This window comes from Dermochelys coriacea, chromosome 7 (genome assembly GCF_009764565.3).
Source record: "Dermochelys coriacea isolate rDerCor1 chromosome 7, rDerCor1.pri.v4, whole genome shotgun sequence".
NCBI classification, from domain to species: domain Eukaryota; kingdom Metazoa; phylum Chordata; order Testudines; family Dermochelyidae; genus Dermochelys; species Dermochelys coriacea.
The window spans coordinates 106,280,776-106,308,345 of NC_050074.1; the positions used below are offsets into that span (position 1 = coordinate 106,280,776).

At 39.8% G+C, this 27,570-nt stretch overlaps 1 protein-coding gene across 7 annotated transcripts in view; it reads left to right on the top strand.

Annotated features, from left to right (window-relative positions):
- Positions 1–26,082, top strand: part of CHST15 (carbohydrate sulfotransferase 15) — a 115,616-nt gene extending 89,534 nt beyond the window's left edge. For all 7 annotated transcript variants that reach the window (XM_043518589.1, XM_038410746.2, XM_038410747.2 and 4 more), the window contains exons 5-8: positions 284–440; positions 13,974–14,130; positions 20,164–20,311; positions 21,555–26,082. In XM_043518589.1, the coding sequence (XP_043374524.1) occupies positions 284–440; positions 13,974–14,130; positions 20,164–20,311; positions 21,555–21,745 (653 nt within the window). In that variant the 3' untranslated portion in view covers positions 21,746–26,082. The remainder of the gene's footprint in view (positions 1–283; positions 441–13,973; positions 14,131–20,163; positions 20,312–21,554) is intronic.
- Positions 26,083–27,570: the final 1,488 nt, after the last annotated feature.

Below are 27,570 nucleotides of genomic sequence, written 5' to 3' on the forward strand. Positions count from 1 at the left end.
GCATATTCATCAACCATTTTCAGAAGTACTGCATATGATGGTGATAATTTGTGTAATTATATAAAAGTGTCTTTAACTATAACTACATTTAAGCAGTAAGAACTTCCTGATTCTGCAGAAAGATGGGCCAGTTCTTCAGCCATTGTAAATCACCTTAAGTCCATCAAAGTCAATGGAGCCAGACTGATTTACACCAGCTGAGGATCAGGATCTATATCTTTTGTACCAATGTAAAGAAAAAAAATAGTCACAGATACTCATTGTAAATACTTTTCATTTCTAGGAGAGGCCAGTGCTTCTACAATGTGGGATAACAATGCCTGGGTTTTCTTCTATGACAACAGTACTGATGGAGAACCTCCATTTTTAATCCAGGATTTCATCCATGCTTTCCAGCCCCATGCCAAACTTATCATCATGCTGAGGGATCCTGTTGAAAGGTTAGCAATAAAGCAATGCATGGAATTCTTTCTCGCTAGAAACGAGAGGTTTTTTTTTTTTTAAAGCTGTAATAACTGTACTTATACCATTTATATGCCCGAGGTCTAGTTCTTTTCTGGTATAAGTGTTAATACTTGTAAAATCCCTGTAGCTTTATTGATTTATAATTAACTTTAGATTTTGTAAATATTTATGGCTTCATTCCAAGTGTTTTGAAATTTTCAATTTAATAACATTTGAAAAAAAATAACTGGCACTGGGTAGTGCTTCAATTCAAATTAGGAACAATGGGTAGTAGGGTTTATATCTCCAAAGGGGCAGAATATTTAAAAGGAAGATTGGGAATGGCTCCCAAATCAAATTATACAAGGTTTCAGAGTAGCAGCCATGTTAGTCTGTATCCTCAAAAAGAAAAGGAGGACTTGCGGCACCTTAGAGACTAACAAATTTATTTGAGCATTAGCTTTCGTGAGCTACAGCTCACTTCATTGGATGCATTCAGTGGAAAATACAGTGGGGAGATTTATATACACAGAGAACATGCAACAATGGGTGTTACCATACAGACTGTAACGAGAGTGATCAGGTAAGGTGAGCTGTTACCCGTAGAAGAGCGGGAGGGGGAACCTTTTGTAGTGATAATCAAGGTGGGCCATTTCCAGCAGTTGACAAGAACATCTGAGGAACAGCAGCAGCGGGGGTGGGGGGAGAGGGGAATAAACATGGGGAAATAGTTTTACTTTGTGTAATTACCCATACACTCCCAGTCTTTATTCAAGCCTAAGTTAATTGTATCCAGTTTGCAAATTAATTCCAATTCAGCAATCTCTCGCTGGAGTCTGTTTTTGAAGGTTTTTTGTTGAAGAATTGCCACTTTTAGGTCTGTAAATCGAGTGACCAAAGAGATTGAAGTGTTTTCCGACTGGTTTTTCAATCTCTTTGGTCACTCGATTTACAGACCTAAAAGTGGCAATTCTTCAACAAAAAACCTTCAAAAACAGACTCCAGCGAGAGATTGCTGAATTGGAATTAATTTGCAAACTGGATACAATTAACTTAAGCTTGAATAAAGACTGGAGTGGATGGGTCATTACATAAAGTAAATCTATTTCCCCATGTTTGTTCCCCCTCCCCTGCCGCTGTTCCTCAGACGTTCTTGTCAACTACTGGAAATGGCCCACCTTGATTATCGCTACAAACGGTTTCTTCCCTCCCCCCGGCTCTCCTGCTGGTAATAGCTCACCTTACCTGATCACTCTCATTACAGTCTGTATGGTAACACCCATTGTTTCATGTTCTCTGTGTATATAAATCTTCCCACTGCATTTTCCACTGAATGCATCCGATGAAGTGAGCTGTAGCTCACGAAAGCTTATGCTCAAATAAATTTGTTAGTCTCTAAGGTGCCACAAGTCCTCCTTTTCTTTATACAAGGTTTTTTTGTTTGTTTGTTAAAATCTTGGAAAGACTTGGTAAAGTACTAAGCTAAAATGTCTGGGACATATTTAACTTCCACAGCTAACACTTACTTAACAGGTCATCCTTGTCTTGCTGACTTTGGCAGTGGTGTGGGGTTGAACTTTTACAAAGATAAACTGTTCTTGAACTATTTTTCCTGTGTATTAGACACAAACAGCTTTTTTTTTTTCCATTTAAGTTTTAGCTCTTCCCTGGGCAGCTGTGCCCTAGCAGGATGTCAGTAGAGGGGGATTTGTACTGTGGTCTCGTTTGCAGTGTAGTGCAGAGGGTAGCAAAAGCAAAGAACAGACGCCCTGTGGAGCAGAGTGAAGTGTGCAGCATGATCCATAGTCCCTTCATGGCAACAACACATTTTGTCAAATATACATTTTCAGGGCAGTTCAACCATCTGCAGGCTAGGGCTTCACCGTCCTTCAAGGACAAGGTCTCAGGTAAAAAAATCCCTAGCTTGCACAGAAAAGCAGTGAGGGGACCTAAGAGGTTAGTGGAAGAGTAGATAGTCTTCACTGACGTTATAAGGACCACACAGTTTAGGCCAGAGTTTCCCAGGTATGCTGTAGCTTGTGGTTTTGGGCCATGCCTCTCTAGGTAGCCTCTAATGCCACATGCAAGTAGCAAGAATCTACAGTGGTGTACTTTCTCCAATTTTTTATAGCACTGGAGAACTTTTGATGTTAGTTCTCCTTTACTACTGATCTAGACACATCTGGCCAGATACATAACTTAAAGATAAAGGCAATATATTGAGGGCCACAAAAATGGGGGTGAGGGGAAGCACATAATTTTTACGAGGCTAACCAAAACAGGGCTGCACCAAATAATTCCAGCGCTAGACACATACTTCATGGGTTTCAGTGTGCCCTGCCGCACTGCCATGGCTCACCCACGTAAAAGGCATCTACTATGCTGGTGGGGTCCAACAAACATGTTTGTTTGGGCAGGCTACCACCCCAGAAAAAACATTATAGGGTGATGGCATCCAGGGTTACCCACTTATACTATCCCTCTGGGTGAGTGTTATCAGAGGCCCCCAGAACAGCACAATGCTGAATTAATAACCCATTAAAATGCATGGGGCAGTTCTCCCATTTGAGAGCAGAACTATATTTAAAGGCTATCTACAGACTCAGGCACTGGTATCACTTGGGTCACGTTTTCAGGATTTTAGAAATATAAAGTCAGATCATCAGTTGATGTCATCATATAACTCTTGAGCTGAGACTCTAGGCTTGTGCCTCTGAGGTGTGATCCAGCACCCACTGAACCAGTGGGAAAACTGCCATTGACTTCAGTTGGCATTGGATTGGACCCACAGAATATGTCTACACTGCAGTTAAAAACCTATGGCTGGCCTATGTAAGCTGACGAGCTTGTGTGGCTTGGGCTAAGGAGCTGTTTAATTGGAGGCCTGAGCCTGAATGTCTACACCAAAATTAAACATGAGCCTGAGTGGGTGATATGGGCCAGCCATGCCTGTTTAATTGCAGTGTAGACATACCCATAGTGCCTATGTCTTAATCAGTTCCTGTATCAACATGAACTAGCTAAATGTTATTAGGTGATTACAAGGTGAGATCCCATTATTACTCTTACAGAGTTTTATTCCATTTTTAACTAAGTCCGAGATAAACATCGGCAGGGAAATTCCAGTTCATCAACAGAGGGAAGAGCAAACCCATCTTCTCTCCTGTCCTGTAAATTTTGATAATTATTTTATCAGCATTGTGCTAGAAACCGTGCACTAAACTACATCTGGAGGAAGGAGGTGGTATGTGAAGACTAGCCCTTCAGGGCAGGAATTGTCTCTTGTATGTTTGTGTAGTGCCCAGCACAATGGGTCCCCATTGGGACATTTAGGTGCTAACATAATATAATTTAATTAAAATTCAATTGGAAATTGACAACCTGTGCTAAGGCCTAAACTTATTATAATCTATCCAAGTTGTTTAAATTAAATACAAAAAATATTAAGCAACACATGTGTGCTGCCAAATTTTAAAGAAAGTCAAACTACTGAACTGGTGGAAGCCCCTATATAAGCACCTAGAAACAAAGTTAGTTGAAATGAAAAACTGACTTTTCACAACAGCAGCTGCAGAGAGAATATTTTCTTTATTTCAGTTTATTCAACAAGCTGAGTTCAGTGACTAGTTCATTAAAAGTTAAGAAATCAATTGGGAGTTGAAAAAGCAGGAATGCTTGCTTCCCTTTCCCAGCATATGAATAAAAATTAATTGGAGAGGATGAGATCTACTAATCCTAACATCTTGAAGGACATATTAATCAGAACAATCCATTCAGTTCACTAACTACCAATAATACTTGCTTTTGTGTAATAAATCAGTTAGTTTTAAATGCAAAACATGTTTTGATAATTTTTTTCCTTATTTATCCAGCACTTTTATGGTAGTTTTATTCAATAAAAAAACCTTAAAATGCTAGTGTTGTGCATATTTAATTGAATTTCCATCTAAATATAACTTGACACAAATCTCAAGTAAAAATTAATTGCCTTCTAATGAATAAAGAATGCATCATTCACCATTTTATAACAAATTAAAATATATAAAATATAAGAATTTTAATAAATAAGTGATATAACTACTTAAATAAGTGTGTGTGTAGTGTAGTGTGTGTATCCTTCTTGTGAGCCAAATGAAGCACCAAAATTAGTGTGAAGGCTATATTTAATTGCAAATCAATATGGTTTATTGGTATCAACCAATAAGAATCAAACTCTTTAGAAAAATAACTAAAGTACAAATGCAAAGTATGACTTAAATCAAGGTTTCCTGCTTGCTGATTTGAAATCATGATTTAAAATCAGTTATTTAAATTGCTTTGATTTACATCAATCAACATATAAATATTTAATAAGAAGTCATCGTAGGCTGGCATTCTGAACATGTTTCGTAATAAAGCAGGGCACATCCCTTCCATTTACACTGATGGAGGAGAGTGGAAGTTGGCACTGAAATGTTTAATCCAGGAACGTCACATCAGCTCCACCCCTGATGCTGGCATATCCAGTCAGGTTGCATGGTATTAGGTGGCAGGTCATCTGCTGTGGTTTCTCCTTGACTAGATTTCCTGACATCAGGACTTTGCAAAACAAAAAAAAGAACTGCCAGAGTGGCTTCTTCCTGTTTGTCAGCGGTAAAGAGCCATGCCAGCTCTTCCTATCCTCTGTATCAGGAAACGCATTTCCCAACTGTTAAATGCGACTCCTGACCTTAGTGTTTAAGACATGGTAATTTTATGCAAGAGAGCTGGTTGAAGTACCTCCCTCATGTTAATTATCCAGAATTTTCTCATTACTTTAGCCATTCTCTGTAATATAGGTGTTTCACTTTGCCAGTTGTAATATGGGTGAGACAAAAACTGAGTTCCATTTCACTAACTCTATTTACAGGGAAGTAGATTCTGTATGTTTAGGATTTAATTTGCACGGCTGCTACTCTGAAACCATTTTTGCTTGTGCCTCATCTGAAATCATAGGAGCAAGTTTAACTGTCATAAAAGGCTGCAACTCTCATTGGTCCAGATTCTGCTGTCAATTACATTGAGACTGCTGGTACAGAAGGCATTCTGGAATGTGTTGGTGTAGTCAGGATTCTGGGAAGAGGTGTGGCCAGGCTTGTCTTCAGCTGCTGCAAGTCTCATATGGGCCTTGGACAGCCAGTACAGCCCCCGAGCCTCTTATTCTGTCCTTTGGCTCAGTACAGTCATCCTGCATTTAGGGCCTGATTCTGCTTCCAATGAATTCAATGGGAAAGTTCCCAGTGATATCAGTTGTGTAGATTCCCAGTGCAATTGAGATCAGAAATTGTCCCACTGGTTTCAGCTGGAGTCACACGTGCTTGTATCAGGGTTGACTTGTTTCATAATCCTTTGTGGGTGCCATAACGGTCATGGCCACATTATTTACTCGGGTGTAAGTTATGATTGAGTATAATGACTTCAAGTGAGCAATAAGTACTAGGAGCAGCTGAAATCCTAATCAACAAAGATTTTATTTTCATGCAGATGTCCCTAGAATTGAAAAACAGATGGAAAAAAATATAGAAAATATAGGCAGTTGAGTGGAGAGAGAAATGCTTTCCATAAGGTGTCAGCAGCTCTTCAATTTAAAAAACATTATTTTAGATGATTAGAACAAATCAGAAAAATTAAACCTTTTAAACAAACTGCAATTATGGCTCATCTTCAAAATGATTCTTGCTGGCTCAGTTCCTCCTGCGAACGCCTGTTCTCCCGTACCCTGGATGGCAAGAGCTGTCAGCCTGATCCTATTCTCCTGGAGAGAGATTCTTCCAGCCTGATCCTCATTTAGGGTTTTTAACGTGCCATTAGCAAACAGCAGTCTTTACATGCCCATGTATTACTTTACACTTCCAGGACAAGATACTGCTGCGAGCTTAATGCCTGCCACATATAACTAAATTCTGCTGTTTTTGTCCCTCAGCTTCTCCCCCATCTTTTTCTCATATCCTCTACTCTGCAGCCTGATCTTCCATATACACCAGAACAGACAGATGCCTAAGGCAGCAAAATATTACGGGCAGCCAAATACTTAGTGGCTGTTTCTTGTCAGTGAGTAGGGGCTTATAGGGGCATACATTTCCCTGCCTGCCTTCATCAGCCAAACACTGAAAGCTGGTGCCTTCTACTCTGACAATTACCACACTTTTTTTTTTTTAAAATCAGATTACACTAATCAGTTTATTTAGGGGCAGGTTGTGGCCTGACCCTACAGGACTGCATGGAGGCCTGTGAGAGACTAAGATCCCTCACCCCCCTACATCTTCATGGCTTTCCTACAATCCATCTCCAACATTTGGCTGCTCAACTGGTATTTCCCTTCTGACCTGTGCAGATGGATGGGAAATATGCAGAGCGTTGGTTCTCTCCCTCAGGTGCTAGGAGTGGGACTTAAATTTCAGGATGGATAGTAGGATTTTCCTGCCAGAAGCCTGTTCCCTTCACTTCTCATGATGGAATCTTGTCAACATGTTCCTTAAAAGAGAACTGGTGTTTCTGCGACTGGATTGGAGTAATGTGCTTGAGAATCATACACAGAGTTACAATTATTGCTTGCTTTTAACTCTATGGCCTTCTCCTTAAAGAGAAGAATAATTTTGAAGTAGAGAGGCTGAGGAGCTTGATGCTTAAAAAGTATCAGTATTTCCCATAAGCAAAAATAACAGGAGAGGATTAAATCCATTGGTGGCCATGAGAAATTTTACAAGCAGTCCTTAAACAGAGCATTGAAATCTGTCTATGACTGTGCACAGTCAGAAACGTAGGACGAGAAGAAACCTAGTGAGGCCACCTAGTCTGTCCCTCTGTGTCAAGGCAGATCATTCCTGAAAGGTTTGTGTCTAATCTGTTTGTGAAAAGCTCCAAGAAGGATTCCACAACCTTCCTAGGTAACCTGGACCAGTGGTTAACTATTCTTATGGTTTGAAAGTTTTTCCTAATATCTAACTTAAATCTCCCTTGCTGCAAACTAACCTGATTACTTCTTGTCCTACCTTCTGTGGACATGGACAATGATTAATCTCTGTCCTTTTTATAACAACCTTTTACATATTTGAAGATGTTATATCCATTCTCAGTCTTCTCTTCTCTAGACTAAGCAAGCCTAATTCTTTCAAATAAATTTTTTTTTGCTCTCCTCTGGAGTGTCTCCAGTTGTCCACATCTTTTTGAAAGTATGGTGGCCCAAAACTGGACACTCCAGCTAAGGCCTTACTAGTGCCAAGTAGAGTGGAACAATTACTTCCCATGGCTTACATACAGCACTCCTGTTAATACAACCCAGAGTGACATTTGCCTTTTTTCCAGCACCATCACACTGTTGACTTTCACTTAATTTGTAATCCACTGAAAGCCCCTTTTCTGCAGTACCGCTGCCTAACTAGTCATACTCCATGTTGTATTTGTGTATTTGATTTTTCCTTCCTAAATGCAGAACTTTACACTTGTCATTATTAATTTCATATTATTGTTTTCAGATTAATTATCCAATTTAAGATCATTTTGAATTCTAATCCTCTCTCCTGTTGTAGTAGAAGATTGCTAAAAACTGTTAACTTCAACACACATGAACCAGTTTTGTTTCAGTACATAAACAGAAAGATGCAACTAATGTAGGCCCAATCCCATATCCCTTCTGCAGATAAATCTAGAGGAATCGATGCACACTTGAAATTTTGCCAAGGAGCAGAAATGTAATAGCAGAAAGCTCTGACTGCCTACCGGTTAAATTTTCCAAACAAGATCTATATTTCTCTATGGAAATTCTCTGCATTCTGCTAAGAAAATTGCTGGGCTGGGGAGTGGCCAAAAATTAGAAACCATACAGGACAGGGCTCTTAATTGGGTCTCTGGTGACAGACGGCTACAGATTATCTTTTGCTTTTTGAAGTAAATACAAATCATGTCCTTCCTCCTGACATTGCTAGCTAAGGATCTGATTGTGCAAGCCTTATTCATGTTGAAGTCTTATTTAGGCAAGCACCAGGTATGTATGTCTACAATGCAGCTAGGAGAGAGCCTCCCAGCCCGGATAGACAGATCTGTACTAGCTCTGCTCTAGCTAGCATACTAAAAACAGCAATGTGGACATTGTGGGATGGGCAGTGGCTTGGGCTAGCCACCAGAGCTCAGATCCAGGATGTTGGGTGGGCTTGGACTCGGGTGGCTAGCCTGAGCCGCTGCCCATGCAATGTCCACACTGCTATTTTTAGCACTCTAGCTCAAGCAGATCAAGTGCAAGTCCATCTACTTGGGCTAGGAGGCACGCTTCCAGCTGTAGTGTAGACATACTCTTTGAAGTCAATAGGGCTACTTGCATGAGTCCATATTCACTGGTTTGAGAAAAGGTTGCACAGAGCCCTTAGTGTCTCATCATCAGTTTCTCAATTTTTCTCAAGTTTTCAGTAATGTTTTTTGAATATGTAAAAATGAAATTAAAAACAAACCTAAAAGTTCAGAAATTAAGAGTGTCTATATGAAACACTATCCTTTTATTCCTCCAACTTCTCTCTCCTCTACTCAGTCTCACCCTTTCATTTGTCCTTTTTCTGTCTTTCTATTTTTTAGATGAGTTAGGAGTTCATAAACTCATACTGTAATAAATGCCCTGATCCACCAAAGCACTGAAGCACATGCTTGACTCCAGTGGGAGTGCTCATGTGCGGAGTGCTTTGCTGAAACAGGGCCTAACCTCTCTAAATAAAAAGTAGTATTTTAAAGCTTCTGTGGAAATCTCTGGCCAGCCTGATAGTTTTGGTTTAATAAAAATGGGAAGGGCATCGAAGATGGAAGTGGATTCAGTGTTCCTCTGGCATTACAGCTGTGAAATAAAATCCACTTTTACATTTAGATCATGATTTACATAAACATATGCTGTTACGGAGAATGAAGTGTATTCAGGGTCTCTCGAATTCTGTGTCCAAGAATGGATTCTTTGGGCTCCTAATACTTCTGTACTCTCACCCTTGCTGCAGAGATTGGCTCTGAAGTGGTGCAGAATTTTCAGGACTCTGGATATATCTCATGAGCCCCAAACAGGTGAAAATGACACATGTATCTCATTCGAGGGGTGACAAACTATCTTTTATGTCACATCCTGGCATTTCCCTTATGTTCGGTTTTAAAATGATGTTGACATCTAGAGATTCTAATGAGTCCCAGGGATTAAAAATAAATAAAAATTTCATTTTGCACTTTTATTTCCATCCAAATGAACCAGAATTTGTCATCTTTGTCTTGTAATATTTAAGCAACTATAAATGTTTGAAATGATCTGCACAAATATTTCATATTTGAAATCACAGTGCACCCTGCCATTTGCACCGTAATTCAAATTTGTATGGCTGAGATGGCTAGTAAATAGCTGCAGAGCAAGATATTGCAGCATGGTTGCTTATAATATTGGTATTGTGTATATATATGTGGACCGTAGGTCCTGTAGTTCTTACTCAGGCAAAACTCCTATTGAACTAAATGGGAACTTTGCCTGAATAGAGACAGCAGGAGTGAGACCACAGATTGTGCCACGATACAGCTCCTCATCACATTGCATACCAAACATACAGAGAGGCAGTATGGACTAGGAGTACTTGTGGCACCTTAGAGACTAACAAATTTATTAGAGCATAAGCTTTCGTGAGCTACAGCTCACTTCATCGGATGCATTTGGTGGAAAAAACAGAGGAGAGATTTATATACACACACACAGAGAACATGAAACAATGGGTTTATCATACACACTGTAAGGAGAGTGATCACTTAAGATAAGCCATAACCAGCAGCAGGGGGGGGAAAGGAGGAAAACCTTTCATGGTGACAAGCAAGGTAGGCTAATTCCAGCAGTTAACAAGAATATCAGAAAAAGAAAAGGAGTACTTGTGGCACCTTAGAGACTAACAAATTTATTAGAGCATAAGCTTTCGTGAGCTACAGCTCACTTCATCGGATGCATCCGATGAAGTGAGCTGTAGCTCACGAAAGCTTATGCTCTAATAAATTTGTTAGTCTCTAAGGTGCCACAAGTACTCCTTTTCTTTTTGTGAATACAGACTAACACGGCTGCTACTCTGAAACAAAAGAATATCAGAGGAACAGTGGGGGGTGGGGTGGGAGGGAGAAATACCATGGGGAAATAGTTTTACTTTGTGTAATGACTCATCCATTCCCAGTCTCTATTCAAGCCTAAGTTAATTGTATCCAGTTTGCAAATTAATTCCAATTCAGCAGTCTCTCGTTGGAGTCTGTTTTTGAAGCTTTTTTGTTGAAGGATAGCCACTCTTAGGTCTGTGATCGAGTGACCAGAGAGATTGAAGTGTTCTCCAACTGGTTTTTGAATGTTATAATTCTTGACGTCTGATTTGTGTCCATTCATTCTTTTACGTAGAGACTGTCCAGTTTGGCCAATGTACATGGCAGAGGGGCATTGCTGGCACATAATGGCATATATCACATTGGTAGATGCGCAGGTGAACGAGCCTCTGATAGTGTGGCTGATGTGATTAGGCCCTATGATGGTATCCCCTGAATAGATATGTGGACAGAGTTGGCAACGGGCTTCGTTGCGAGGATAGGTTCCTGGGTTAGTGGTTCTGTTGTGTGGTGTGTGGTTGCTGGTGCGTATTTGCTTCAGATTGGGGGGCTGTCTGTAAGCAAGGACTGGCCTGTCTCCCAAGATCTGTGAGAGTGATGGGTCGTCCTTCAGGATAGGTTGTAGATCCTTGATGATGCGTTGGAGAGGTTTTAGTTGGGGGCTGAAGGTGATGGCTAGTGGCGTTCTGTTGTTTTCTTTGTTGGGCCTGTCCTGTAGTAGGTGACTTCTGGGTACTCTTCTGGCTCTGTCAATCTGTTTCTTCACTTCAGCAGGTGGGTATTGTAGTTGTAGGAATGCATGATAGAGATCTTGTAGGTGTTTGTCTCTGTCTGAGGGGTTGGAGCAAATGCGGTTATATCGTAGCGCTTGGCTGTAGACAATGGATCGACTGGAATGATCTGGATGAAAGCTAGAGGCAGTAGGTAGGAATAGCGGTCCTAGCCACTATGGATGTAGAAGCCCTCTACACCAACATTCCACACAAAGATGGACTACAAACCGTCAGGAACAGTATCCCTGATAATGTCATGGCTAACCTGGTGGCTGAACTTTGTGACTTTGTCCTCACTCATAACTATTTCACATTTGGTGACAATGTATACCTTCAAGTCAGCGGCACTGCGATGGGTACCCGCATGGCCCCACAGTATGCCAACATTTTTATGGCTGACTTAGAACAACGCTTCCTCAGCTCTCGTCCCCTAATGCCCCTACTCTACTTGCGCTACATTGATGACATCTTCATCATCTGGACCCATGGAAAAGAAGCTCTTGAGGAATTCCACCATGATTTCAACAATTTCCATCCCACCATCAACCTCAGCCTGGACCAGTCCACACAAGAGATCCACTTCCTGGACACTACGGTGCTAATAAGCGATGGTCACATAAACACCACCCTATATCGGAAACCTACTGACCGCTATTCCTACCTACATGCCTCTAGCTTTCATCCAGATCATACCACTCGATCCATTGTCTACAGCCAAGCGCTACGATATAACCGCATTTGCTCCAACCCCTCAGACAGAGACAAACACCTACAAGATCTCTATCATGCATTCCTACAACTACAATACCCACCTGCTGAAGTGAAGAAACAGATTGACAGAGCCAGAAGAGTACCCAGAAGTCACCTACTACAGGACAGGCCCAACAAAGAAAACAACAGAACGCCACTAGCCATCACCTTCAGCCCCCAACTAAAACCTCTCCAACGCATCATCAAGGATCTACAACCTATCCTGAAGGACGAGCCATCGCTCTCTCAGATCTTGGGAGATAGACCAGTCCTTGCTTACAGACAGCCCCCCAATCTGAAGCAAATACTCACCAGCAACCACACACCGCACAACAGAACCACTAACCCAGGAACCTATCCTTGCAACAAAGCCCGTTGCCAACTCTGTCCACATATCTATTCAGGGGATACCATCATAGGGCCTAATCACATTAGCCACACTATCAGAGGCTCGTTCACCTGCGCATCTACCAATGTGATATATGCCATCATGTGCCAGCAATGCCCCTCTGCCATGTACATTGGCCAAACTGGACAGTCTCTACGTAAAAGAATGAATGGACACAAATCAGACATCAAGAATTATAACATTCAAAAACCAGTTGGAGAACACTTCAATCTCTCTGGTCACTCGATCACAGACCTAAGAGTGGCTATCCTTCAACAAAAAAGCTTCAAAAACAGACTCCAACGAGAGACTGCTGAATTGGGATTAATTTGCAAACTGGATACAATTAATTTAGGCTTGAATAGAGACTGGGAATGGATGAGTCATTACACAAAGTAAAACTATTTCCCCATGGTATTTCTCCCTCCCACCCCACCCCCCACTGTTCCTCTGATATTCTTAAAAAGTACTTGTGGCACCTTAGAGACTAACAAATTTATTAGAGCATAAGCTTTCGTGAGCTACAGCTCACTTCATCGGATGCATTTGGTGGAAAAAACAGAGGAGAGCCACTCTATACGGCTAAATTCAGTGCCTTGCATACTCTGAAACCTCTGATATTCTTGTTAACTGCTGGAATTAGCCTACCTTGCTTGTCACCATGAAAGGTTTTCCTCCTCCCCGCCCCCCCCCCCCCCGCTGCTGGTGATGGCTTATCTTAAGTGATCACTCTCCTTACAGTGTGTATGATAAACCCATTGTTTCATGTTCTCTGTGTGTGTGTATATAAATCTCTCCTCTGTTTTTTCCACCAAATGCATCCGATGAAGTGAGCTGTAGCTCACGAAAGCTTATGCTCTAATAAATTTGTTAGTCTCTAAGGTGCCACAAGTACTCCTTTTCTTTTTGCGAATACAGACTAACACGGCTGCTACTCTGAAACCTGTCAGTATGGACTAGGACTCAGGAAACCTGGTTTCTATTTCCAGCTTTCCTACTGGCTGTCTTGGAAAAGTCACTCTACTTTTCTTTGCCTTGGTTTCTTCTCCTACTCTTTGTCCATCTTGTCTGTTTAGACAGTAAGCTGTTTGAGGCAGGGTCTGTCTCTTACTATGGGTACATTCAGAGCCTAGCACAATAGGACCCTTTTTAGTTGGGGCTTCTGGGCATTACTGCAATACAGAATAACAATAATTAATACAGAATAAACAAAAAGATATATTTCAAGAGTTTCTCTTCAGAAAAGGATTGGCTCCTAACTACTTAGGGCCTAATCCTGTTAGATGCTGACTTTAATAAGAGTTGAGGATGCTTAGCAACTCACAGGATTGGACCCTTAAGGTGTGAGCCAAAGCCCGCTGAAATCAACTTAAGCAGGTTTTGGATCATTTACTTATGGGTAAATGTTACACTCACACCCTCTTGTCTCAAGTAATGTTGCTATCTTATTTTCAATAATTTAAATAGATTTTCTTGAATTTCATTCATCATTTACACGTGTATTTCATTCACAGATTGTACTCGGATTATCTGTACTTTGCAAGTGCGAATAAATCCGCAGAAGACTTTCATGAAAAAGTGGCAGATTCCCTGCAGCTGTTCGAAAATTGCATGCTGGATTACTCACTGAGAGCCTGTGTCTACAACAACACTCTTAACAATGCCATGCCTGTATGTATTTCCAGTAACATTTTGATTCCTTGCTTAAACAATAGAACATTTTGTCTGGATTATTAAAAGACCAGGATCCTTGGCAAACTATTAATAATAATTATAATTATTATAATCAGACTTGGTTCAGTTTGTGACTACCAACAAACTTTCCTCCCTTTTTTTTTTTTTTTTAGTTGGTGACATAAAAATATATTCATGCATGTAAAAACTGATGTGCTGGCTCAGCTGTCTTTTCAATCTGTTCCCTGATGAATGCCAACAGTAAAAATACATTGGTTCTCGTGGGCAGGAGCATGAAGAGCACATTTAGCAAAGATTACAGTTTAATCTTTACTTGCAAACCTATCCAAAAAATAGCTCTGGCAAAGATAAGGCAATTTCCGAACTGCAAATAAGAATACATCATTTATGCTGGATTTTTTTCCCCCCAAGAAAAGGCTATTGATAGCTAGATTAAATGTGCTCTCTCTCACACTTTTTTTAAAACTGTGCACAGCAGAAAAGGGCTAAGTCTCAGTGTGCTTGGTCCAAAATCCACATTTTTAGTGTTGATTTGTGTCTATATTTTGTTTGAGGGTGAAAAAAGGTTTTTTGCAAATATCTATCTATCTATAAGGAGATACATAGCAGTATCTCATGTTTACTGTGGGATGCATTTGTAAAGCACCAGGTCTGTGTGATCTAGCCCTTTACCTCCCATTTTCTTGATTTGGGTGGAAGGACACTTTACTCCTCCTTTCTCTCCAGATTACAGTAAATTTCATCTCATCATCATTTCCTCAGAGGAAATCATGCATCATAGGCCCAAGCCCAAGTCCATTGAAGTCAGCGTGGGAGTCTTTCCCATACTGGAAATGGGAATCAAGCCCCATGTTCCTTACTGTTGCTATTCCGATCATCCAGAAATGGAAGTTGACAGAGAGACAGAATAACCTTTTTTTTAATTTAAAGTGAATTTTGTAATGTGGTATTATACCAGCAGGGGTTTGGGTCTAGTGGCTACAGTTTCAAGCTCAACAGAGAGAAAGTCACCTCTGCTACTTGTTTCAGATTTAGAGTCTCTAGGAACACACAAAGACCAAGGATCTGGACCACTCCCACATTTACAAGTACAAGGTCTAGTCTGTTTTACAAGTTTTATTCAAGTTAAAATTAAAGTTATGATTACTCATGCATATAAAAATTCTATAAAGACCTCTGCACAATTTATAAATATAGCTATACTCACATCCTTAATGATATTCTTAAGGTCTGATGGCTGCCTTGCCAGTTGATCATTTAGTAGTGGGATGGATCCTGCTGGAGTTTTCCCATAGGGAGCTCAGTTTTCCTGACCTGGACACCCTCTTTTTATAAAAAATGAGATTCTGACTATACCTCATTAGCATTTATGCATATAGTGTATCCTGCAGCTAAGGCATGTATTAGAAAAATATGACTACCGGGTATCTTGTAAGCAAAACATTTCATAGAATCATAGAATATCAGGGTTGGAAGGGACCCCAGAAGGTCATCTAGTCCAACCCCCTGCTCAAAGCAGGACCAAGTCCCAGTTAAATCATCCCAGCCAGGGCTTTGTCAAGCCTGACCTTAAAAACCTCTAAGGAAGGAGATTCTACCACCTCCCTAGGTAACGCATTCCAGTGTTAATTTTTGCTGTTAATTTTTCACAGTATCTTTGGTCATTTACTTATGCCAAGCATTTCTTAAGCCTATGGCCTAGTATGACTAAGATGACATCTTACAGGTCTCAGCCTGTAGGCCTGGTGTTTCAGCCCTACTTACTTAGATACCTAATACATAATTATCGCTTCTAACTTCTGATCGATCTTATACTTCTATAATCCTACAACTTAACTCTATTTAGCATACAATGATTATATATGACATGACTTATATTAGTTAATCATAACATCACACAATAAATGAACAAAAAACTTAAATCTTTGACTACAACAGTCTCCTCCCTCCTCAGAGACTATCATGTCCACTCTGGGAATTGCACCACTGTAATGCAGTGCTTGCCAAATGTCCCCCTTGCACAAATGTAGTTGCATTGTGGCATGAATACACTTACTCAGACCCCTCATATTACCCCAGGTGCCTAGACCATCATCATTTGTTCCACAGTTTATTCCTCTTCTTAGACAGCACCTTGAAGAAGGTACTTCTGAAAATTAACTCATTGTTCTTTCTTTTGAGATCATTTATATTTCCAGAAAGCTACCAATGGGTATCCTTAATAAAGCATGGAATGCTAGCCAGGCTCCTGAATAAACTTTTCAGCTTCCTCTCAAGCATAGCTGACAAAGTCTATATATGTGTAATTTGTTATATATTGAAAGTCTAGATTTTTTTTCTATGAACTTGGATGTTAGATCAATAGCTGTGTGACTACAGCAGAAAAAAGTACTCTAAGAGACGAGAAGAAAAAGTAGCATAGCGATTGCCACTGCTGATAGGTAACCCTCTGTACAGAGAAGGGGCGTTCATCAATTTATCCTCACTTACCATTAATAGAAAGTATATTAACCAAAGAAAGGGAAGGAGAGCCAGGGGTGTCAAACTAACATTGGAGAGACTGCAGTCAAGGAGGATTCTTTGGGAAATGCTCAGTTACACTGCATAATTTATAGGGGGAAAGCAAATGACTTTCCTGAAAAGGGGATTTTGTTTTGGAACAACAGTGGCAAAACACAGGCCTGTATATCATGCTATTTTTCAGACAACCAAAAAGAAATGAAGGTGACTATCCTGGGCAACAAAGGGACTTTATGTTTGAAGTTCTTACTGGATTAAGTGAGTGTTTAATTCTATCCCAGAATTCTCTGTTTGGGTAGAAGCTCAGTAATGCTATAAAATACAGTATCCCAACCTACATTATACAACTGATACTGGTTTCTTACTTGCCCCAGTACCATCCTGTTAGGAGAAAGAGGAATAAAGATGAGGAATACATGTAGATGATTGCTGTATGATTGTATATTGCCTAGAATAATGTGGCTCTGATCCTGTAATACTACAATATGTAAGGCTAATAGTTAAAATAAATTATTTAGAGCTTATAGCTCTGGCATGTAATAGTGGTGGTGGGGATACTTTCCCTAAATTTTTGCGTTATATACAATATGTACCTAAGGAATTTTGCTGCATAGGTTACCCTGTAACTCACAAGCAGCCCAAGACTAATGTCAGGTCACAGTTTCTAAGATTGTAAGATTTTTGGCAAAGAAACTGTCTTCTATTGTATGTTTGTTCAGTACCTGGCATAATGGGTTGTAATGATCATAATTGTACCTCTGGGCACTACTATGTGTGACAGAGTCAGGCCAGATGGCTACAGGAGTGTGATAGAAGGTAGATACATTAGCTCTAGTTTAAGCAGGTCCCTTTTCCCTGAGTAAGATAATGGGCTGTTCCTGAATAATCAGAAAGTTGCTGGAACCAATTATGGCAGGCAGGCTAATTAGGACTTCTGAACCAATTAAGAAGCTAGCCTGCCTGTCCTAATTGATTCTAGTAATCAGAGCACCTGGTTTAAAAAGGACCTCACTTCAGTTAGTGAGGCATGTGCAAGAGGGCACAAGAAGCTGAGAGCGAGAAGGCATACTGCTGGAGGACTGAGGAGTACAAGCATTATCAGACATTAGGAGAAAGATCCTGTGGTGAGGATAAAGAAGGTGTTGGGAAGAGGCTATGGGGAAGTAGCCCAGGGAGTTGTAGCTGTCACACAGCTGTTACAAGAAACACTGTATACAGCTGCAATCCACAGGGCCCTGGGCTGGACCCCAGAGTAGAGAGAGGACCTGGGTTCCCCCAATCCCCCCAACTCCCTATTGGATACAGGAGGAGTTGCCCTAGACTGTGGGTCCCACCAAAGAGGAAGGTCCCTGACCTGTCCCTCAACCCACTAGGTGGGCCAGCAGAGACTGCAGGAATTGTTCTCCTTCCTTTTTCTCCCGCTGGCCAGTGATGAGGTCAGCTGAGTGGACGGCAGGTTTGAGCCATAGCAAAAGTGGCTAAACTGAGGGCTGCCGTGAATCTCGGAGGTGAGCAAATCCACCAATAAGCGCAGGACCCACCAAGGCAGAGGAGAAACTTTGTCACATATGGTACAAATAAGTAATAATAATACAAGGAGTTAATAAACTGTGGGAACTGTTTACTCAGAATGGAAATATTCCACATAACATCTGAGCCAAGAGTAAGGACTGAATTTGTTGAGAGAACTTTTGAATGTCAGTTTCTAAATCTCTGTGCCCAAAGACTGTTTTGTACATGCAAACAGATACTCTAATGCAAATCAAAAGTTTTTCGAATTGCAAAAACTCGGGTATTAAAACTTAAGTTCCCAAAAATGTAGATGTGCAGTTTTGAAAGTGCATATGCAGAGGTTGCTTTGGAAAATTTGGCTCTTTAAGTTTGAATAGATTTCAAGTAAGGTTGCATAGATTAGTTTCTCTACTTGTCATCATCTCATAAAAGTAGAAACCAAAATATTCCATTTGTGTTCTTGATTTGTAATTTTAATTTAATAACAATGATCTGACAATAGTTGGATCAGATTAATGTTCCTTCTATGCTTTACTGGCAATTCAGAAAGCAGAGTGTTTCTTTTCAAATGACTTCCTGTTGTTTATTGATGTGTAGGTTGTTTTATAGATTAATTTTAATAATCTCTCCATTGCTGTAGTAATGATTCAAAATGTGACTTCTTTCAACAGTATTTAGGTCATAACTGCAATTACTCAAGTCAACTAAAAGAGCACAAGACATTATTTTCTGCTTTTCTCAATTCTTTGCTGACTGTGACTCCACGATGTACCAAGCTTCTTTTATCAAAAGCAGGTTTTCACATCCTCCTTTCCGTTTCTGTGTTTGAACGGGTAAAAAGGAAACAAACACAGGTACAAACAGGAACTTGGAGTTTTAAGAAGCCTAAACTGCACCCTTAAATGTTCGTGCAAAATCGAGCAAAAATGGAGACCAGGTTAATGCCAGACTGAAAATTTGTCCCTTCACATAAAAGAGAATGATCATATTTTCCTCTACAGTATAATACAATTCAAGTCTTCTGTTGAACAGTTAGCCGGTGTACTACTAAATCTATCTAGGTATTTATGCCATGCCCCTAACTTTAGCATCTGAGCATCTATTTGGTTTTCTAGGAATTACTAATATTGACTGACAGGAGTATAGTTTAATAGTACACAAGTCCTCCGCCATCTTCATTTTAAGATAAGGTTCGTGACTTTTTCCTTCTGGACATTTGTGAGATTGAATCTGCCAGGCCCAACTATCTGGTGATCATTCTCCATAAAGCAAAAGATAACAAATTCTAATTGGCTTGAAAAAATGAGGTTTGTGCCATAGCAATTCATGCCATTCTACGGAATAGTCCAACAGTTGAAGGGTGGTGCAGATATTTTGATCCTAAGAGGTTTTATGGAAGTAATATCTCTTTGGTATATGCTGTGAGTATAACATATCCTTACAGAATGCATGTTTGATAAGATAGAGGAATGAATTGCAAACCCAATACATCATAAAGTTTGTAAGACATTTCTGAAAAGTGCTGAGTGCCTTCAGCTACCATTGTGCTCAGACCTGCACCTTTTGGCCCTGATGAAGGTGAGTGTACTTGTACATATGTTTAGCTTTAAAGATCTCCATGAATATTCAGTTCAATGATTGAGGGTCAGAGTGCTCAGCACTTAGCAGGACGGGGCCATAGCACCTGGGCTCAGGCCCTTACTGAATTGAGATATAATTTACAATGATAAAGGTCCAACTCTGAAGGATTTAATTATGTAAGTAGCCCCACTAAAGTCAATAGCACTACTTCGTGCATAAGAGCTACATGATCAAGGTTTAAACTTTTTCTAGGCATCATATTTTTAAAATCTTCTAGATCAAATCCAAAATAGATTTTCCTTCCCATGGAGAACAGTGGGATGAATATTCATTACTTTTGATACAAGATAGAATAAATGAATTAACTCAACTTTTTTGTTTTTGTTCTTTTTGTAGGTGAGGCTACAGGTTGGCCTTTATGTTGTGTATCTCTTGGACTGGCTGACTGTTTTCGACAAGGGTCAGATACTAGTTCTCCGCTTAGAGGATCATGCGTCCAATGTTAAATACACCATGCATATTGTGTTCCAGTTTCTGGATTTAGGTAGGCATCATCTAGCTGGTTTGAGTGAAGTGCAAAAGTCATACTTACATTCTGGATTATTAATGCTTATGGAGAGACAACATCCAAGATGTACATCTGTGTTCATAGAGGGGCAAATTGTGCTGTCCTAACTCAAACAAAATTACCATTGGTTCCAAAGCGTGCATTGTTTTCAATGGGAGTTTTGTCTGAGTAAGGACAGTGTAAGAGAGTGTACAAAGAATTAATAACGATGTTATAAAATCAGAAACATGGTACTTCGTGCATGTGTTTGAGCATGTAGGGCCTGATCCTACTTCTGTTAATGTCAGTAGGAGTTTTTGTGATGAACTGGAGCAGGAGCAAGAGCTGGTCCAAATGATCTAGACAGCCAGGTGAAGTGCTTCAATGATATGATGTGTTTCGTTGCCAAATCAGCAAATCCAGAATCTGAGTATTATAAAAGGCAACATTTCTAGTGTCTTGGGGAATATGTTTTGACTGTCATTGACTGAAACATCTGTTGCTGATTGTCAGAACAACAATGGCAGACAGAACAATGCCTGATATTGGTTAGACAGGAGGAGGAGGAGGATGGAGATGTGACTGCACGTTAACCTGGTTGAGTCAAAACATTGTTCTAGGTAATTAGATTTAGCAGATTGGACAGATAAGGAGTCTGGCCCCTGCTCCTCTCATCTAAGTTGCATTGAAAGAGTGCAAGCACAATCATGCTTGCAGTGCATAAGTACCATTCAGGAGGCGTAAAGTTTGCTCCTATACTGAGAGTCATCATAACACCACTTATATCCCACCAAAGTCCTTAAAGAGGACTGAAGTCAGACATAAGTGCTGCACTGTTTGACTGGGTGACCTTCACCCTGACAGGTATCAGGTGGCTCCTTCATAACATAACAAAAATTAGGAAATAAAATGAAATAATTGTTACCGAAGAGTGCACATTAATGGTTATTTTTACTGTCCTATTTGTTTTCTGAAAACACATCTCTACCTCTAGAAATGATTTATGTTGCTTATTGCATGGATGATTAATTGATATGAAAGGAAAACAAAGTATTTCCATGTATTCTAACTGTAATGTATTTTACTAAACTAAACCCGTAGCCAATATTCTGGAACATAACCACTGCTACCAAATTCCATTAATCTTTTCTTGACAAACCTATTTACTTGGCCATTTACATTCTTTAACATGAACATTTTGGGAAGAAATACATTTAAAATAATTTTCTGTTGACTGCAGGGCCTATAAGTGAGAAACAAGAAGCTCTAATTACAAAGAGTCCTGCATCAAACACTAGACGTCCTGAAGACCGAAATCTGGGACCCATGTTACCAACAACAAAGGCGATTCTAAGAGACTTCTATAGGCCTTTTAATACAAAACTGGCACAGGTTCTTTTTGATGATGCTTTTTTATGGAAAAAAACATAATATGTAAATTCACTTCCACAAATACAGTGGTTTAAGGAGTTTTTATTTTTTAAAGTCTATTTTTGCGTGCACATATTTACATTTTATCCATTCCAAGGAGAAGCAAAACTAATGAGATGAGAGTTCTCTTCCCTTAGCATACGATATTTCACTGAAGCTAGATCACATTTTCCTCATGAGAATGTAAAACATCCTGCTTATAAATCTCTTGCCATTTCTTTCCCCCCAGCAACAAAGCAGTATGGAAATAGCCTTGGAATGAAGGAGTTCTTTTACACTGTCTGACTGTGGTTTTGAAGTTTAATCTTCTCTAAAACAGTACAATACATAATTAGCATTGGTCTCTTAAAACTACACTTATGTCATCACGTTCAAGGTATGTTCTCCCCTCATTCATTCCAAAGTAAAAAAAATATCAATTAGCCATTAAAATCTTTTAATCCAAAATTCTTTTTTTATAACTACAGTGCATCCACACAGTGCAGAATCTGTTCACCCAGATTAATGCGATTACCTTACGTTAATTAACTAATCTGTTATATAAAAACATAACCAAGTGACTTTTCAATGTATTACTGCATTTAAGTAATTCCAAACCTAATTAACTCCTCCAATATGCTACAGTTTATAGTAAGAGAAGAATTGCATATTCAATGCAAGAATGAGTAATTTGAAAGTATTAAGATAAAGAAAAAGCTGTACAGTTTTTGGCATAATATAGAATAACAGAAATGCACAAGTTTCTATTTGATTTTTTAAATTTTATTTATTTAAATGCACATATGTAGAGTCCACTCATCTACATATTTTCCCAAGAAACGAATAATGGGTCTTATGTTAAATCCAGTGATATCAGTGGAAGTCTTTTATTTCAGTGGGATTTGGATCAGGCCCTACATGAATTATTGTGTAATATACCATTATAAAGAAACATGTTGATTTTCTGAAACCATTTAAAACCTAATCACTAAATTCATACACTGGTGCCATACAGTATCATGCATGACAATATAATGCCTTTCATTCTAGTAGGATAGGTGCAGATAAACTGATGAAGTTGCACACATTCTTTGTTTCCCTGTTCAAAGTAAGTTCAGCTGTGCAATATTTCATGCTTTCTATTTAAAATACCGCAAGCTACATTCACCTTTCAGTTACACCCACAGAATCTCATTGAAGGCAGAATTTGGCCCAGCATATTCTAACTGTAAAGTTGATTTTTAAAAAAAATTAGAGTGGATTATAGCCAAATAAAGACACTTATTTCAGTATAGTTTCTCTCAAGGGCTAGGTGATATCTTCACTGAAATGACTCCAAACTGGATCAACTAAAGCTGATGCACCAAAGTCCAAAGAACCAGTTCTAACTAGTATATATTGTGCTCTTACTTTTGGATACTGTTATTTTGCTCTTGTGCCTGTGTTCATAGTAGAGCTGGCTGAATAATAATAATAATAATAATAATAATAATTAATAAAAAACAGATGTGCAAACATATTTGCAAATAATTATACTGACTTCACTGCGTTGCTGTCTGTGCAGCCATATTTATTATTTACCACCTCTCTCTTGACTGACATATAGTGTGGAAATTGTTCACAAATTCTGAACATTTCACAAGTGAAAATTCATGTCAGAAGTTCATCATTGGGTATTCACTATTTGCAAATCTCCTGTTTAAAAAGATTCAGTCATCCAATCTGAGAGCAGAAACAATACCATGGGATTCAGGTGACCCATTCTCACACCGCAAAAGGTAATAGTTTAGAGACAAGTTGGGAGAAGTAATATCTTCTATTGGACCAACTTCTGCTGGTGAAAGAGACAAGCTTACACAGAGCTCTTCTTTAGGTCACAAACATTTATATTCAATATTGTTCAAATATTTGAATTAATATTCAATTAATACTTATGAATATTTGATACATTTGCTGAAATCAGAATTGATTCAAACATTCTGTGAACAGAAATAAGGTCTAAACTTTCGACAAATATTATTTACACTGAATAATGTGGTCAGCCCTATTGTATACCAGAATCAGTAGTCAGGAAAGGTGGATGAAAACTACCAAAAACATTTTTCTTTGGGAGTTCACTGTACTGGTTCATTTTCTGTGGTTTCCATTCAATTGTCAGTAGCACAGATCCTGAACTAGTGGTACAGATTCGCCAATGCTAAAGATATTTTTGTTATCAGGAATGACTGTGACCAAATTGCATTAAGCTAGAATTGTACAGCATTCATCCATGTTGAGCAGCGCTAGCTCACATAAATAGTCCCATTGAATTCAGTGGTTGCAAAGGGGATTGTGGGCGGGAGGTAGTTAGGGCCCCAGGTGGCTGTTACACCCAGTGGTTCATCTCTGGTGACAACCTCCCTTAGTGAGTGCAGTCCACAAACAGCAGCTTTGCCTAATGGATACAGTTGTTGGCGGTAACCCCACCTAGTGGGTTCAGTTTCCCGGCAGCAGCTCCACCGAATGGGTACAGTTCTTGGTGAGGGAAGAGGAACCCGGGCCCTCCCGCTCCACCAGGTTCCACCTTCACTCACTCTGTGGTATCTTGTGTCAACCTCAAGTCAGCTTCCCTGGGTCACTTCCTGCCTCCTTCTGTATTCCAGCTGGCTGTCGTCCATCCTTGGGGAACACTGTGTTCCAGGCTTCCTGCCCTAGTCCCAGTCTGTGGGGCACAGCCCAAATCACAGTCTAACCTTTAATGATCAACACTTTTGTATCAAGTCTTATTTGCCCCCAGCACCGTGCTGGGGCATTACTCAGTTCTAACTTATGGTACAGAAGAACACATCCTACCTGTTCACCAACATTATTGCCCAGAGCGCCCTGACTTTGTGTTGGAGGATTCCTACCCAAGTTTGGACAATAATGGGACCACAGCCAGAGACCATTGGGTCGCCAGCAAATCATGTACAGCAACATATTGGAAGGATGCCAGCTGATAATTGGTACAAAGGTTATGGATTCAAAAATGGAAAACGGGGGGAAAAAACTAGTATACTCCAAAAAATGATTGATTGAAGATTTGGAAAGTTCAGATTTCACTTGTGCTCAAAAGAAGTGCTGCTAAATGTACACAGGCTAGATCTCTGTCTAAGTTTGCCTCCTTTGAATGTAAAAACAAAGAGAAATATCTGAGAAGAGCTAGGATGTTTTAAGGTTATCATCATGCATTTATACATGATTTTGTGTCCTAAGGTTGCATTTAAGATGTATTGCTGCACTCCAACAAACTCTGTACTTTATCAAATGCCAATTATCATTACTGATTTCTCAGGTTACTGTAGTCATTAGGAAAATGGAAGTGACCTTCTTTCTAACTAGGCTGCTTTTATTGCCCCATCTCTTCAGGTGCTACCTAAAAGTGACATCACAATTTGACAAATTGTGACATCATAACACAGGTTTATGACATCACTGGGTAAAACAGCAGGAGCAGGTTGGTAAGGTGGGACTTTTCCATTTATGTGTAGATATCACTGTTGATTCCCAGGATTAGAAAAAAAATATCAAACTAGTGTCTCTCACAGTAGAATAGCATTTGGTAAATTAGTATTCTTCAAAGATGCTACACTGACAGTTCTCGAGATCCAAACCTTCTCTTTTTAGCCGGAGGACAGGTATAGTATGGGCGGCATCATGCAAGCTTCCCAGTGCTGCCTATCCAGGGACTTGAAGCCTGAATTGGCAAGAAGTTCTCTGTGGGTCAGAAAATGGATAGTTCAGTTCCCAAGACCCTTTGTTCCTCTGCTGGACAATAATTCAGTGATGGTAACTGTTGGACACTATGGATGGGGGTTGGATTCTAAGAGGTAAACCAGGTGGGAAGGCATAAGTAGTAGTGCTGTTTACTCTAGTACAGAGCCATCCAGCAATCCCATAATGGTACTTCAGTTTAAAATGTGTATATATTTTCAGTATAGTGTGTTTTAAGGCTTGCCAAAGTGTGTCAGTGGCTCTTTACAACCTGAAATACATAGAATACATATGTCTCACCCACTGTTTTCACGTATTCCTCTTGAATAATAGTAATCAGGAAAGCTGGAGATACCCTGGTCCCAGAGCCACTAAGGGAAGGGCTATTTCCAAATGTTGTCTCCACTGTAGTAAAATTCAACAACACAGCAGAATAATGCAAAACGTGCTTTCTGTAAGACCCTCAGCATTAAATCTAAGAATTTTTGATAGGTGGAAAAAAATGAAGTAAAAACACAGCAACAACAAAAGCCTTTTACCAAGATAAAAAGACTCTTATTTACATTGTTGTCTATTGATTCCAGTATATAGGCTTGTATGCTTCAGCTTAATAAACTGGCGATAAACAATGAAGTTCTTACAGCTTTGAAAATGTCTTCCTGCCAAGAATTTAATATAATTTCCAACTAAGCCAAAGGGTCTTCTATAACAGGCAAGACAAAACTGTGTGGCAGAAAGTGATTCACGTAGATACAACATGTAAATCTAATACAGGAATGTTTAATATTAACATGCTGTACTGTGTGAGTGACTGTGTTTCGTCATGGTTTTGAAATATGGTGCCTCGTTTAGAAAAAATGCTTATGTTGCAGTGCCACCTTATGGTCAATGTGGGGAAATATTTGTCCAATAACCAACTTCTATTTCTTCTAAGAAGTAAAATAAGAATATTTCAGTTACACAAATATTTGTCCTACTGTATAAAACAGGAATTTATTTCTCAACCCTGTGTCTGCAGGGGATGGACAAGGAGGTGCGAAACCTTTTTTAATTACTGTCATGAGCTCTGATGCATATTTGCTAATGTTCACTCCATGGATACATTTTCAGTCTTTGATACAATAATGATGCTTAACATTTCAGGGATTTAATTCATCCCAGCTGGTGCAGGAAGATTTAAATTGCACATCCTTCCAGTAATGGAGACCATGCACTGGAGAATGACGTGCAGCATTTGCACAGCTGCTCTTCCCCAGGGGCTCCACCGTGGGTGAGGATAGCTTTACCTTTTAGTTCAGGCTCCTTCTGAGCCCTGTCAGGAGATACTATCTGGGAGATGAGCTGAGTCTGTTTCTGTCCATGGGTGATTCCCTTCAGAGAAGCAGAGAAGCAGGCACATCGTGCTGCAACAAATGCCTTCCAAGTGGCTTCCCCCCACCAGAGGCCCTTGTCCCCAAGATTCCACTGGTACAATCCACTGTGAGCCCAAGCCAAACCATTTATGGAGCACTGTTCACACATAGGACCTGATCCCGTAAGAATACCATGACTTTGTTCCAGCGCCAGTTAAGTCAGTGGGAGCTTTGATATTGGCAGCAACTGGCACTTACCGAGCTCCCCTGTACAGTCAGTGGGAGTTCCGTGTATGTCTGGCTTTCAGGATTATGTCCACTGACTAATTATTCTTCACAATGCTTTTTATAGGAAAATTATTGCTATCCCCATTATAGAAGTGAGGAAACTGAGGCTTTAGACCATGTTGCCTCATTCTGAAAGATTCTTTTTTACTGTAGCTCAAATAATAGAGTATGATAAAATGTCGACCCCTGTACAGAAAGGTTCATTAGCGCAGATCTAGTTAAAGGTAGAGCCAACTTCTGGCAATTGCCAAACCTGTGCCAGGGACCCAAAAGTTTTAATTCAGCATAGGACTGTGAAGTCTGCTGCTTAATAATAGTAATCAGTACTTGCAGATGGGCTTACCCTTAGGCAGAGGAGAATGAATGGGCCAGAGCAGCTGCCAAAAATATTCTTGTGGCTATGGGGGTGGTGGTGTAAAATCCTAAAGCTAGCTCTGGTAAGGAGACTGTCAGCACTTCCACTGGCAATCTACA